Below are 15355 nucleotides of genomic sequence, written 5' to 3' on the forward strand. Positions count from 1 at the left end.
TGTTTTAGCCCTAATCATATTCAATGATGACTTTTCTTAGGCTCTTGGCAAACAGAAGGGCCACTCAACACTAGCTTCAGACCAAGGGGACAGGGACTACAAGTACAGAGTTGCCTGCTTTAGCCTTTAGGCTTCATAATTTATTAGTGCTAACAACTTTGTGTCCCTGACTAATTGTTAATTTTAGCTTAAGAAGACCTTAGCATACCCTGAAGTATCCTGATTCCTGAATTCCTATACTTGTTTAAATTGACCATAGAGTATGAGAGTTTGAATGATTCTGCGGCCTTTATGTTGGCATTTCCTTTGGATGGATGCGCACCTTTGAGATACCTAGTGCATTATTTTCAGTGTTTACTGCCAAATGGTCATGCTTCATACATATTTACAACATAACTCTTTCAATTATAGAAACCTCCCAGTTTTGGAGTAACCTCATGATTTTTGTGGTAATTACTATACCATCGGATAGCAGTAACCTCTTATCAAAAACGGCAAGGAGAACCTTGAATTTCACCTCAATTAGTTCTAGAGAGAGATGCTAAAACGCCTAATGAACCTTAAAACTTGGAAATCTTCTGATGCTCTTTTCATGGGGCTCTCCCTTGTTGATTATTTTTTTCTTCTTTTGGATTTACCAACCTGATCAATCAAACAAGAGGGAAGATGTGCACATCAATGAATTGATAGATGCTCATCAAGTCTACACGCGTCGTAAGACTTACATGGAGATTCTGAGCAAGACAGTGATAGGCGTATGAGCTTGGCTGCAAGTTCAACTACCCCCAGCGATGAAAACGACCTTGCCACATGAATAAATCCAAACCGCAGATATGTTCGCTATGCATCCAAACATTAATTTAAGCAAGAATTTGTTTAAAATTTGGGGGCGATGCATTTATATATGTGATCGTTTTTCAGATCTTGACTAGAAGGGAAGGATAATACAAGTCTCGTTACGCGTTTTCGTGACAAAAGCTCTGTGGCTCTTAGATCTTCTGTTCATTAACAAAATGAGTCGGTTTGCTCAACATTGCCAACCGCTCAGTGTCCTGCCATTAACACATCACACATACATATCAAAATTGTCCCGAAGAAGAAAAACGAATATTTCATATAGTAGTGTAGCACTGTACTCCGTATTTGCTGCCCTCCATTCCTCTGCAAAATTTCAAATATAAACTTGATTAGTTATTTTTTCTCTCAACTCACGAGGGCTATGTCATTCCATTAATAGATGAGAGCAAAGACTATAAAACACACACCACACGATTCACGGATTATGCCCGTGACTCCGTGGCAGGTGGTATTTAGATTGAGAAAATCTTTTGGAAGAAGTGTCACGTCAAATGTTTGACCGCACGTCGGAAGAAGTTTTCGGACACGAACGAAAAAGCGAATTTCACGGCTAGCCTAGAAACCGCAAGACGAATCTTTTGAGCCTAATTAATCTGTCATTAGCACATGTTGGTTACTGTAGCACTTATGGCTAATCATGGACTTATTAGGTTCAAAAGATTCGTCTCAAGATTTCTTTCATAACTTTGCAATTAGTTTTTTGGTTCATCTACGTTTAATGTTTTATTTAGGTGTCCAAAAATTCGATGTGATGTTTTTGGAGAAAAATTTTGGGAACTAAACAAGGCCTAACATACAGATAGATAGGGAAAAACAACCCAACCTGAACACGATTCATACATAGAAATAAACCAAAAAATTAACAAATTTCACAGGATAATTTCCAGCTGCCATTTTCAGCAGGATTAGTCTTTTATCTGATCACCAAACTGATCATGAGATTAGACAGCTGATGGCCACACGGCGGGCCACAGAGGTGGGGTTTCTAGCTTCACAGCGTGACTGCGTGCTACTAACTATCTTGAGATTTGGGAGCATCCGCTCAAAGTCAAGGTCTTTTCCTACGTGTAACGCGTACTCCATTTCAATACTGGCCTCTTGCGCCAATGAGCCGCCGATGCGCCGTGGCAAGTAACCGCGTGGCCCACCATGCAGGTTACTACTTGTACTAAATTTTGTTTTATTTCTAGTCTTTCTCGAGGACCTGTGTTTTATATTAGCAGCAAACTAAAATAATAAAGCATTGTTGTTTAGTTAAACCCATCTTCAGAGATGTTCATCTCTCTCTCTCTCTCTCTGCGATGGTCAGGGCTTCAGGTCTAGTCATGCTTCCAACTGTAGCGTAGACTGAAGTGTTATTTTTCGGGTTTGTACTTGTAATGGGCTAGTTGCATTAACAAAGACAAAATTAATGAGAGATCTAGACTGAAGAAGATACCGAATGGCGGTTAAAACGCGTCTTTCATGCGCCACTTGCACCCCAGAGTATGAGGAGGATGTCTACTTAGATGCTTATTTTAGATTTCAGAAACTCAAAACCAAATCTCAGTATTTGATTAATATCCCTCTTCAGTACTCTAGTTGACACAGGAACACAGCAATGATGAGATTATGGAATATTCATAATTCAGTGTTTGTACAAGAAATGAATGCTAACATGCTTCAATAGATACCATGTTATTGCTTAAAACATGCTGATTTTTAATACTCATTTGTGATTCAACAGTTCAAGCATATTACTAGTAGTAGCAATTTAGCATAGCATACCATACCACTGGTAGTAGTAGTTGCATGAAGATGGAACAGACTTTTATGATAGTGTGGTAGTGTCAGACTGTTAGTTACTCCATCTTTGTCCGTTGACAAGACCATCAGTTAGTTTAGTTACCTTAATCGGTAGTAGCAGATTCAGAATATGCTATGTACCCTCTAATTGAAAACACTCACTAATTTACCAGGAAATGGACCCTGCTTCAGGAGCAGCAGTTTTTCGTCAACTGCGCTAGGCGAAATTCCACCTCCTAATTCAAGAGTTTTCTTGCTTGGACACCTTCTTGACAATTTACTACTGGTTTTTTGTTGTTTTATCAAGACTCATGTTGGTTATTGTCCATATTAAACGTTTAATAGATCTTCATGCAAAATAAAAAAAGTTGAATGCATCTGGTCCTAGCCTCCGAGAATTATGTGCATTCGCGAAGAGTGGTTGTACTGTCCCTGGAGGGTTACTATTTTCTATTGTAAAATTTTTAAAATTAAGTACCTCCTAGTATATCAGATATCAATATTTACACTAAAATTTTGGTATTTTTGAAGAGTTTTTTTTATCAATTTGAAAAGACACTTAGAGATATCATATTTTCTAGTGTAAAAATTTGATAACTATAGATAGAGCCATGCTATTGTGTTCTCTACTAGTAGTTGAAATAAACTTGAACCATTGATCTCATTTTATCCGAGATTTCAAATTTATTTTTATCGTCATTTCACATGGTGGTAGTAGAAACATAGAGGAGTTTAATGGCCCAAAAAAATATGGGACGGAGGGGGCGGGGTAAAATCATACACCTCCCATGCAAATGCATGTATCGATAAATATGTGCTAGGTAGCGCTATGATCTAACGAATCGAAGAACTGAAAATCCTAAATTTTCAGTGTTAGCCCTAATTCCTAAATAACCTAAGATATTTTGGCAGATGCGCACATAGACGAATCAAACACGGTCGCGGGATGTTGAAGCGAACGCCGTCGTGACGAGTGATGCAGAAACGATCTGCTCTGTCAGGCATCCAACCTCTCGTACGTAAAACACGTACATAATATATTTTTAATTGATAAAAAATATCTAAATTACAAACTACTACTAATCAATTAATTAAAAAAGTACTAAATTACTCTTTTTAATAAATGACTTGGATTAATTCTACTAGAAATAAAATACTACCAGTAAAATACACCGGATACACCGGGGAGGGACCCCTCTGGTTATTATCTCAAGTACAGCAAAATTTCTCATCTTTAGATACCTCTCTAGGATTATAGAATTTCTTGTCCATGAATTCTCATCTTTAGATGTACAAATGTACGATGCAGACAGTGAATAGGTTACGAAAAAGAGATTTGCTTCAGTCCAATAAAAAATATCTCGAGGTACCGGTACCTTGCAGTAACAAATCATTTCTGATCGTTAGATCTAACCATGCACATCCTACTCAGTTAAATCCAATAGTGAAAAACGATTTGATATCTCGAGGAACATTTTTTACGCATCATCACAATGGTTTGTTGTCATATTCCACACCAATATTCCGTTGTTCTTGTATCCTCCTCCAGTCTTGGATCATTCTCCAGACAGTTGTCAGAGAAGCAACAAAGCTACGAACAAATACTGATCCAGAGACAATTTTTTGCTTTTCCTATAATCATCCACCAATAGTACATTACAAATTCTGTTTTTCTGTACCTTGTACATGGCGGCTGCTGGCCGGTTGGCACATATCTTTCGGCGCCGGAGAGCAGCGAGACGACGACGGAAGAGCGAGTTGACCCCTGCGAACTCATGACATGGCAACATTACATCACTCTCTCTCTCTCGCTCTCCATCGGCTACTCGAGTCGAACTGAAGCAACCTCCTTCCTCTCGCCTTCCCGGAATCTTCCTCCCAACTTCCATCCTCTCACTGTGCGAACCGCCATTGCGGCCGCAAGTATAAATAGCCGTGCCGAAGGCTGTGCCAACCCCTACGCAAACCACCCCAACCTGCACAACCTTCTCATCGCTGAACCCAAATCTCAAACTCTCGAGAAAATCGCGAGAGAAAGCATTCGAGGATCAAGAAGGAAGAAGAAAAGAGCGAAGATCACTTGAGCTTGGGGCGGGTAACAATGGCAGCGAAGCGGCTTCATGACGGCTACGGGCAGGACCCTGACCAGCCCAACGACAAGCGTGTCCGCCGCCTGCCGTCCTTCTCGACGTGAGCTTTCGTCTCCTTCCTTGGTTGCTCTGCTTGTTTGTTCAAGCGGAGGCTGGTTCAATGGTTCTAAGGTGTTTGATGTTTCGATTCCAGGGTGATCCGCGAAGCCATGATGGTGAAGCAGCTGCAGAATCTGTTCGTCGTTCTGGAGCCGCTTTTCCGTAGAGTGGTAAGCATGAGATTAGCAGTTGCCAAATGTTGGATGAGCTGTTCTTGCATTCGAGTGTCCTAATTGCTCTGTTTCTTGGTAATTTTCAGGTGCAGGAGGAACTCCAGGCTGGTCTCGACCGCAGTCCGCGTTACATAGAGAGGTGAGAATTTACGGCGAAATCTTCAAGAACACCGTCGAACACTCGCATGAAATCCGAATGATGCATAACATTGGTTGATCTGTAATGCTCAGGTCTTCGCCTGAGACGCCGGCGGCTGAGCAGCCGTTGTGGAAGCTGGCGTTCCGGTACAAGCCACAGCTCCCAATCTTCACCGGGAGCAAGATCGAGGACGTGAACGGCAACCCACTGGAGATCATCCTCGTCGACGCGGACACCGGCGCGCCGGCGACGTTCCCGCAGACACTGCGCATCGAGGTCGTCCCGGTCTTGGGTGACTTCCCGCCGGAAGACCGCGAGCACTGGACGGCGGAGGAGTTCCAGCAGAGGGGCATCGTGAAGGAGCGCTCCGGGAAGCGCCCGCTCCTCACCGGCGACGTCAGCCTCACCATGCGTGACGGGTGCGTCGCCGTGAACGAGCTCCAGTTCACGGACAACTCCTCCTGGGTCCGGTGCCGCAAGTTCCGCATCGGCGTCCGCATCGTGCCGGGCAGCTACGATGGCCCAAGAATCGGCGAGGCCATGACCGAGCCCTTCGTCGTCAGAGACCACCGCGGCGAACGTAAGTTTCTGCAGCTCTCGTCTCCATCACGATTCACGACAACTCTCTCCTGCTCTGAACTGTTCCCCTAATGATTTGGTCTGTGATTTGCAGTGTACAGGAAGCACTACCCTCCCGTTCTTGGCGACGACGTCTGGAGGCTGGAGAAGATCGGCAAGGAGGGAGCTTTCCACCGGAAGCTGGCGCAACACCATATCAAGAACGTGCAGGAGTTCCTCAGAATGCTCTCGGTGAAGCCGGACGAGCTGCGCGCGGTAAGCCTCCATGGCATTCGATCTCTCTACTACTACAATGCTTTGCAAGCTCTCTGCTACAATTCTGATCGCCGCTCTGCTTTTGGCATGATCAGATTATGGGCGACGGCATGACCGATCGCATGTGGGACGTGACGACGGGCCACGCCAAGACGTGCGTCCCCGGTGACAAGGTGTACGTGTACAGCACGCAGCACGGCACCATCTATGTGAACTCCATCTTCCAGCTCATGAAGGTCGAGCTCGCCGGCGCGGAGTGCCCGCTGCACCAGCTGAACAGGGTTCAGAAGGTGAGCTCAGCTCGCCTGGATCAATCATCAATGGTGCCGTGCAAGATCTTTCTTATTTTTTCCCCTGACGATTCCACCGTCGCGTGCAGATATACGTCCAGCAGCTGCTGCTTGAGGCGTACGAGCAGAGGAACAACCTCCACGAGGCCGACGCCATGGCAACGCTTCCCTGCAACGACGTTCCGCTGCTGCAGGGTAAGTATCTGAGCTGCAAATTTGCTCGCGAAACATCAAGCGTTTCGGCTCGTAGTCCCCGTGTTCTGATCACTTCTTGTGCTTGAACAACCTGTGCAGATGCAACACAGATCGTGCTCCCGCCGATAGAAACTCCGGTGTGGATTCAGAACAGCCAAGACATCGACTTCCAGGTCGAGATCCCCCAAGCCGAATTTGCGCTTCAGTGGACTGGCCAAATGTACAACATTTCAGGCTAAGAGCAGTCACTGATGAACAGCAACTAAAGCAGGGCAAACATGACATGAAAAAGGGTTTCAGCAATAGGGGTGTACATTATCCAACACGTACTACTATGTCCATTATGTCCATGTTTATGCAAGTCTGCGTCTGTATAACTTGTGTTCAAGTGACACCAAGATTAAGGTTAGGTGAACAACAGCTTGAGCGGCCCTCACTGCCTCGCAGAGAATGTGGCCATTTTTGGCCAGCATCGGCGAGAGCAAGAAGAGGCGAACAAGTTCAAGAAATTCTTTGGTTTAATTGGTATCCTTCGTTGTAATTTTTCCTTTTTGTGCTTAGTCAAGTAGTAGTAGTGTTCTGCTCCCAAGGGTTGCATTGTAATGTTGGGCTGTCGCGACATGGGGGAAGAGAACTTGTGTGATACCTGCAGAACTTGTGCTAACAAACCGGCAGTTCTGCTCTTTTTAACATTTTGTTGAAGTTTTGTGTCTGTAACATCAGAGTCCCAGTAAATGGAGTACATAAATAACCTTTTTGTACACACAGTCAATTTTGTCTTGAGTTTTTTTTGTTCCTATTGTGATCTGTCCCCACTTTATTCCTCTTCGGGAGGGAAAATCATTTTATCCTTTCAGAAAATAATTTTAGTTTTTTCTATAAAATTTCATAGATCAATATATGATATATCACTATGCATACATGTAAGGGGGTGTTTAGATTAAGAAAATTTTTGAGAGAAGTGTCACGTTAAATGTTTGACTAAATGTCGGAAGGGGTTTTCGGACACGAATGAAAAAACGAATTTCACGGCTAGAAACCGCGGGACGAATCTTTTGAGCCTAATTAATTCGTCATTAGCACATGTTGGTTACTGTAGCGCTTATGGCTAATTATGGACTAATTAGGCTTAAAAGATTCGTCTCAAGATTTCTTTCATAATTGTGCAGTTAGTTTTTTGGTTCATCTATGTTTAATGCTTTATTTAAGTGTCTAAAAATTTGATGTGATGTTTTTGGAAAAAATGGGAACTAAAAAAGGCCTAAGTTTGAATTTTGTATGCACAAGTTGAAAAAGTAACAAATTATTGGCATTAATATTTGTTCTTTTAAAAAACATAATTACTAATCCCATTTGGATGCTGTGCAAAGAGCAGAGCACCAACGGTTGTTCAACAATCCATCCCCAAAATTCATCTTTTTGGTTCTCCAATCAGAATTTTAGTTTTGTGATGGATATGATGTTTTTAACATGTAACTTAAATTGACTCACAATAATAAGAAGTAATGGATCCACAAATAAAAAGTAACTCCCTTTTTCACGAGTTGCTGTCTTTTTTTTTTTCATGCGGTATATTAGGATGGAAACGTCTTACCGACCCATAGAGAGCGAGATCTTCGGACTAAGGATTGCAATTTTAATACGAGATAGAATGACAATTAAAATTAGTTTTTCACCTGAAAACTAAAATTTATAACTATGATCCACATCGATCTACTGTTGTTGAGGGACCATCTCCTCCTCCTGAAACAAACACTTTCGAGCAACAAACGAAGGTACGGGCATGTGGGCGTGGCAGGCGACGTGGCTGGACCTGGACTCGAGAGAAGTCAAGTCAAGACAGCGAGAGAGAGAGAGAGAGAGAGTTTGCGCGTGAAAGATCAAGTAGGCGCAAAACTGTGCCGCGACAAGCAACCCTAGGGAAAGCAGAGGCATCCGGGATCTCTTCCAACCCCCAAGATTCAACAAAGCAAAAACCGCGTTGCAAACCCGTTTTTCTTTTTATTTTTGTGCTTGACTTTGCATTAAATGACGATAAGTAGCACAAGTCAATCGTTTTTACCATTAAATATATCTTACTCCTATTATTTTCGCCATCTATCGTAGTCGATTTTTGACTATTGGACATAGGTGTCCGCGACTATGCTTCCTGCGGTCGTTCTATATCTCAAGCAGTTCAACTGTTTTTTTTCTTATCTTTTGCTAGCATGTTTTCCTAATACATTTTTACAAAAAATTTTCTATTTTGAAGGTCATCATCATATTTCTCAAGTATATTTTCAACTCTAAAATAATTAATTATGTTATTTATATTATTAAATAGTTATTAGCAAATAAGATAATGTTCCATCTTTGTCTAGAAAAAGAACACATCCTAGATCTGTTGCCTTGCCAACCTATATCTCATAGTTTTGCTTTTTCTTATACTTATAAATCAAATCTTAAATTTTAAATTAAATTTCAGAGTTTATTTTATGATTTTTTCTTTGCATTTTTTACACCTTATGTTTCTAAATCACTTAGAACAAAATATATAAGCTTTACCTAGAAATAATTTTTAGGTTGTTAATAAGTCGTACAGTTTATTCTTTCGACAAATGAAATGATGGGAGCCCCAGTCTACGTCACACATCGCCAGTCCAGGAGCTTACTGGCTTTCTCGATGGTAATCTTCGATGCCAAATTTTCAATCAAATGGTGAAAAACGTTGACTGGGATTTCGCTCAAAGTGGCGCATTACGTTTTGGAAGTTCTATTTTCCTTACTGGGCCGGATCCATCAGGTCACTTTGGTTTGACGGGACGTGAAGGCCCATAGAGAAGCTATCTATCTCCCATAAAGGGAAAAAATTCACCTAAGATCCCTTAACTTAACGTCGAATCTGTCTGAGATCTCTTAACCCCAAAATCAGAAATGTATACCCCTAATCTCACAAAAACCGTTCAAGGAAGGTCCCTGGCAGTATCATTTCAATTCTTGCCTGGTTTTACTGACGTGGCACACGGTGGGCTCCATATGTTAATAGTTTTTTTCCTATTTACCTTTCTCTTCGTCCTCTCCCTCCCGTGCTCTCCTCTGTGTGCGAATCGATTGACCGTGCAATCAATGGCCAAGAAAGAAGACAAAGAACCCTCCGGCGACAATAGCGGCGACCACGGACCAGATGACGACGGCGATGAGCGATGGCAGAGCGGAGCGACCCTCGTGCGAACATAGCCATGAGAAGCGTCGCGGGAAGCTAAACCGCAACCTTGATCCAGCCTCGATCCGCAGGCTGCTCCACGCAATCGAACCTCCGAGCAGCACAATGGTAGTGTATGCTCCGCCAACGACGGTGCCAGTCCGCTGGCCTCTCCCCATGATCTGGTGATCACCGTGATCTGTAGATCACCAGTGCTGAGTTGCACATCAGCACGATGAACCCGAGCTTGGTGAGAAAATCGTGTCGCGCCAACTCCATATATCGTGTTCTCCAGCGAGGACGCGGAGAACCTACCAACATACTGCATTGAAGTATTTATAATCCTTAGTGATGTTGTTATGATTTTTCTTTTGTAGCGGACGACGTGTACGAAACCTCTTGCATGCTTATTGGGCTTCCAGCGAGAACACACGCACCAGCACATGTCAGTTGGAAAGAGCAATAGATGCAATCTTCGTTTTTGCTACCACCGCTCCCTGTAACTACAATTCACATAGCTACAAACTTTGTTTTCACTCACCGGTCACTGGCGATCTTGACAAGCACCCTCACCGTCGCCACCTCTCCAAGCATCTCTTTCAACGTGCTCTCCATGCGCCGCCGGAACTTGGCATAGTGTTCAAACAAGTCACCGTCGACAGGTATACTGCTTGCCCTACGTGCACTGGGATGATACCTTGAGAAGAACCCTCCTGACGATCTCGTCGAGGTATAGACCAAAGATGAGCTTCTCGTAGATTTTTGCTCACTCGGGTTAGGCTCACTGCGGTCGCCGTCTGAGATTGGGGCAGCTGGCGCACGCGTCGGGGGCTCAAGTGCGACGACGTGCCCATCGCTTTCTGCGGCAAGATCGGTTCCTTGGTGGCAACCTCACCGGCCGTCGACGGCGATCCACGGCCACGGCCGGTGCTCAGAAGCTAGCTCCCGTGTTGCCACTCGCCTTGGGCTAGGATGCTGTCTCTCCTGCGCGACCAACTGCTGGCGCCCATAGGAGAGGGAGATTGAAGTAGAAGAGAGGAAGAAGAGAGAGAGAGGGGAGTGCACGACGAGAAGAAAACAGGGAAAAAAGATAAAGAAAAACTTGAGCCGCTAACATGTAGGGTCCACTGATATGCCACGTGAGCGAAACCGGGCTCGATACTACCATGGGACGTTCTTTGAACGGTTTTCATAAGATTATGGTTATACATTTCTGGTTTTGGAGTTTAGGGACCTTAGACATATTCGTTGTTAAGTTGAGCGACCTGCTGTGAACTTATTCCCCCGTAAAGGCATCAACATCCAATATCTTCGTTACAATGGGCCACTCGTATGCAGCCCAGTTCAATATGGCACATCAAAGCCCACAAAAAAATCTGCCCACATAATACTACTATAAATTGGTTGTTTATTTACTGCAAATCCATATAGTTAACAAATCCAATACATTTTTTACGATCTTGATTACCACACGCCCGGTCTAATCACAACATAAAAATGACATCATATATCTGATCTAAGAATAATCCCAATCCCAATCCGTATATGCAATACACTGCACGTACCGTTCTATGTATGAATCACCGATGATGGAGTTGGCTGGCTAGAGGTCCATGTCGAGCACGAGTGTGCCGTCCCCCTTGCCGACGTCGAACTGCTGGTGCTTCATCTCGCCGGCGCCGGTCGTGAGCTGCACCACGTACTTGCCGTGGAAGCCCCTGAACTTGAAGTGGCCGCTGCCGTCGACTTGGCCACGCGCGTGCGACGTCCACTCCTGCCGGAGACCCACGTAGCGGTGGCCGGCCTGGTTGAGCTTCCCGTCGGCGTCGACGAGGTGGGCATGGGAGCGCCACATGTTGCCCTGCATGAACCCCCACAGCATGATGCCCTCCACGGCCGGGTGCGCGAACGCCTCCCGGAGCACGATCTCCAGGTCGTCGGCGCGCACCGCCTCGTCCGCCGCCGACGCGTCCAGCTCCGTGATCCACACGGGGAGCCCCGTCACCGCCAGCTTGTCCAGCGCGTCGCAGATCACGTCGCCCACCGGGTGCGTCACGTGCCCCTGCACGCCGATGCCGCCCACCGCCGCGCCGCGCTTCTGCAGGTCCGTGATCAGCTCCACGTACCGCTCCGGCGTCGCATTCGGGTCGTTGGCGCTCTCCACGTTGTAGTCGTTCACGAACAGCGCCGGCGACGGGTCCATCCGCGCCGTCTCGCGGAACATGTGCGCGTTGATGTCGTCGCCCAGCCTCTGCTGGAAGAAGGCGCCATGGAGCATCTCGTTGTTCACCTCGTACTGCGGGAACTTGCCGCCGTAGCGTGACACGAGGCTGCGGAGGCGGCCTTCCACGGCGGCGCGGAGCTGGTCGCCGTTGAGAGCGCGGACCCACGGCTGCACGGCGTTCTCGACGGCCCAGAAGATGCAGTGGCCGCGGACGGGCTTGCCGTGGCGGTCGCAGAAGGCGATGAGCTCGTCGGCGTCGGAGTAGCTGACCTGCCCCTGCACCGCCTCGGTGTAGTACCACTTTAGCTCGTTCTCGAGCACGGCCCAGTCGAAGTGCTTGGTGAAGAAGTCGACGAACGCCGGGTTCTGGATCGCCGTCTTGTTGATGCATGCGCCGATGGGGAAGCTGTTCTCCACCTGCACCACGCGGATGGCCGCGCCGCCCGTCTGCCGGCCCAACTTCAGGACCACGTCACGCTTGCGCACCTACGTTGTACAGGTAAAAATGGCCATATTCTCAGTGACAGTACTGCATTTACTCGTTCGGTCCGAAATTATAAACATTTATAGGATGCAAGTTTTGTATCATATTATAACATTTGTACACTGATTTCCATAATGTTAATTATTTCAATAATTCTGAAGCCAACAAGATACTTAGAAAAGAAAATACAATCAAATCAAGATTCAAAAATTAACCAGGAAAGTGAATAAAAGTAAATCTTTTGTCATATCATTTGTCTATACTAAATACAACAAATGCTTATATTTTAGAAAAAAACGTGGCAATATATTTTCATGTATGATTGGGTGAATCTTGGATTAGATGGTTGAAAATTTGTGTGCTTGAGTGAGTGTGAAGCAAATGAAGCAAAGTGCAATGATATTTTACAATGCTCATATGCAAATTTTATGGTCACTTGCTCACCGCAATGATCATGTACGTGCATCGTCAAGTGGACCATTGCTTTTGCATGCGCTTGAGTGCAACGTACTACTCACTTTTTGTTCAGGCAGTTTATTGGTCGTCATGTTGCTTATGTCATTCATGTTATCACATTGCGTGGTGCTAGTTTCTTAATTAAAAAGTATATAAATTATAGTGTTGTTCGACAAGATCATACTAACGGAAGAAATTAAGTTTCATACCTTGTCAGTCTTCTTCCTCAGATGCCTCAGCCTCGCGATCTTGTTCACGGCGAACACCTGCAGGTCCATCACCTTGAGATCCACACCGGTCGGCGGTCCATGAACGTACACCTTGGCGCAGCGCGGTGGCTCGTCCACCCGGAACGAGCCCATGATCTCGCCCCATTTGCCCGCTTCCGCCACGACCACGCCGCCGCCGATTGGCCGGCCGTCGTCCGCGCAAACCTCGACGTGCACGGCGTGGCAGCAACCGCCCGCGGCCCCCGCCCCCTGCAGCCCGACCCACCCGGCTACGCGGTACGTGACTTTGGACGCCGGCGCGCGCGAGAGCTCCCGGCAGAGGCCGTCCCTCTCGCCGGCGCGGTGCGCCGCCAGCACATACCGGCCGCTGGGCTTCGGCCTAGGCTCGTCGGCGTCTTCTGTAGCAGACAAAGGAGGATGAGTCGTCGTCGTCTCCGGCGCCGGGTCATCGTGCACGGACAGTTTGCAGGAGCCAGACGGCGTCCAGCCGGCCAGACCGCCATCCTCCGAATCGCAGTGCTCGACATGGTTCAGGACCAAGTGCGTCGTCTCCTGCATGCAGCGCAACAACACACGGGGGCACAGTGGTGTCAGAGAAAGACACAGTCGCGAACACCATGTAGGCTTGCAACGTCGTCAGAGATCGGCAGATCGCTGGCGCGAAATGGGTGTGGTTGAAGACGATATCGTAACAATTCGATATGGGTGATGCACTGGCTAGCTTGTTGTCACTTGTCAGGGATCAGACATTCAGACAGCTAATGTAAGACATCTGTAACAAGCCAGCTTGTGTAGTTTTGCTTGGCTTTAAAGCAGAGAATTGGAATGCACCTAGAAGGACATCACTAGCTAATCTGAATTCTCAACCTACTTTTCTGCCGTAATTTCACACTGCTGTTGAAGTTTGCATTTTAAACCTGCTTATCAATTTTCATATTGCCATCTCTAGCAGTCACACATGGTAAGCTGAAACATGACAACATGCAAAGTTGGAAAGCATCACGTACCTCAGTGAACGCCATATGGGTGCGAGGAGAAAGCTCTGAATCTGCAACTCGCAGGTCTCAGCTAGCGTTTTGTGTTTATGGGCTATGGATGCTGGGTTTCTGTGGCGAGTGAGAGACTGTGTGAGAGATGAGAGGCATGCAGGCGGGCAATTTATAAGGCTTTGTGGCCGGTTCGGTCGGCAATCACATCCATCGCTACGCAGCAGAAAGTCAGAGTCACTAGCCAAAAACCGGTGTTTCATACAGCAGAGACTCCTAGGCCAGGCTTAGCTACCTAACTCATATCTTTCTCCTATCTTTTGTACAAAACTGAAGATTGGGCAATGCTGATTAGTCACACGAGACCGTACTAGTCGCTGACGTGTGGGCCCGGCTGTCTCATGACGATTAGTCGAGAAGCTAGCTTTAGGTAATTCGGTCACTCTGTTTATATTATATTAGCTTCTCTCAATCTGTCACTGTAATGATCGCTAGCAACATCCAAGCGTCTTCGAACCCTGACACTTTTCTTGGCTTTGGGAGGAGTAAAAATTGATCAATCCTTCGGTCGTTGGTGGGACAATTGCATTTTAATTTTGCATGGATTACGAACCTAAAGCTAAATCGCAAGCCTGTCCACGGAAGAACAGATACAATCTATCCTGATGGACCCGTTTACATATATATATGTACTTTCAACACATGATCTCTGATATCTGCTAGTACGAGTCGTACTAGATCGACGAAGATGTGAACTGCAGCAGAATGCTAGCTTTCTGATAGAGATGTGAACTGCATGTGTTCACCATTGGAGTAGTGCTACTTGCTGCCGTCCCAACTGGATCTGCCTGCCTGCCCAGCTTTTCGTTTTCGGTGAACGAAGTCGCAAGACATAGCCGTGGCGTCAAGCTACGAGAATTGGCCGACGCAAGATCGTCACACGTCCAGAAGGAGAATATCAGAATACAGCATATGCATGCCTGCATCGTGTTCGAGACTTGCGCACTTGAACTAGCCTGTCCTCATGTCGATATATCGAACGATCGAATTCAACGGTTGAATCTTGACGGCACAAACAGAGCTGCCGACCAAGCAAACGTTGTGAATAATTCTGATGCATTTTTGCCTGCAAATCCTTGCTTAGAAAGCATCGAAGCATGTCCACAGAACTGATCACACCAAATTAAAGGAGAAGTTAATGCCTAACGAACTTGCATATGCTACTGCATGCATATCTAGCTTAATAAATATTTTCCTTGCAACATCCAACACATATCTTCATATCTCAAAGGACATTTAAACAGAACCTACTATTGTAATGGATAGTCTAG

At 45.8% G+C, this 15355-nt stretch overlaps 2 protein-coding genes across 2 annotated transcripts; one reads left to right on the plus strand and one right to left on the minus strand.

Annotated features, from left to right (window-relative positions):
* The first annotated feature begins 4619 nt into the window (after positions 1-4619).
* Positions 4620-7229, plus strand: LOC102718397 (protein SAR DEFICIENT 1-like). Its single transcript, XM_006643622.3, has 8 exons — positions 4620-4833; positions 4927-5002; positions 5092-5144; positions 5237-5724; positions 5818-5978; positions 6074-6268; positions 6358-6463; positions 6563-7229. The coding sequence occupies exons 1-8, from the start codon at positions 4745-4747 to the stop codon at positions 6700-6702; spliced, it is 1308 nt and encodes a 435-aa protein (XP_006643685.1). The 5' UTR covers positions 4620-4744; the 3' UTR covers positions 6703-7229.
* Positions 7230-11032: 3803 nt separating this feature from the next.
* Positions 11033-14139, minus strand: LOC102707449 (endo-1,4-beta-xylanase 3-like). The gene is made up of 3 exons (XM_040529994.1): positions 14046-14139; positions 13018-13590; positions 11033-12354 (listed from the first exon to the last, which is right to left on the minus strand). The coding sequence occupies exons 1-3, from the start codon at positions 14058-14060 to the stop codon at positions 11248-11250; spliced, it is 1695 nt and encodes a 564-aa protein (XP_040385928.1). The 5' UTR covers positions 14061-14139; the 3' UTR covers positions 11033-11247.
* Between the last annotated feature and the right edge of the window lie 1216 nt (positions 14140-15355).

Source organism: Oryza brachyantha, chromosome 1, assembly GCF_000231095.2.
Source record: "Oryza brachyantha chromosome 1, ObraRS2, whole genome shotgun sequence".
Classification (NCBI taxonomy): Eukaryota; Viridiplantae; Streptophyta; class Magnoliopsida; order Poales; family Poaceae; genus Oryza; species Oryza brachyantha.

Bases quoted from the DNA above. Each gene is read 5' to 3' on its own strand.
- LOC102718397 (XM_006643622.3), top strand. From the start codon at position 4,745: ATGGCAGCGAAGCGGCTTCATGACGGCTACGGGCAGGACCCTGACCAG. The intron at 4,834-4,926 runs GTGAGCTTTCGT...TTTCGATTCCAG, and splicing joins CGCCTGCCGTCCTTCTCGAC to GGTGATCCGCGAAGCCATGA. The intron at 5,979-6,073 runs GTAAGCCTCCAT...TGGCATGATCAG, and splicing joins AGCCGGACGAGCTGCGCGCG to ATTATGGGCGACGGCATGAC.
- LOC102707449 (XM_040529994.1), bottom strand. The intron at 12,355-13,017 runs GTATGAAACTTA...TGTACAACGTAG, and splicing joins TGAGGAAGAAGACTGACAAG to GTGCGCAAGCGTGACGTGGT.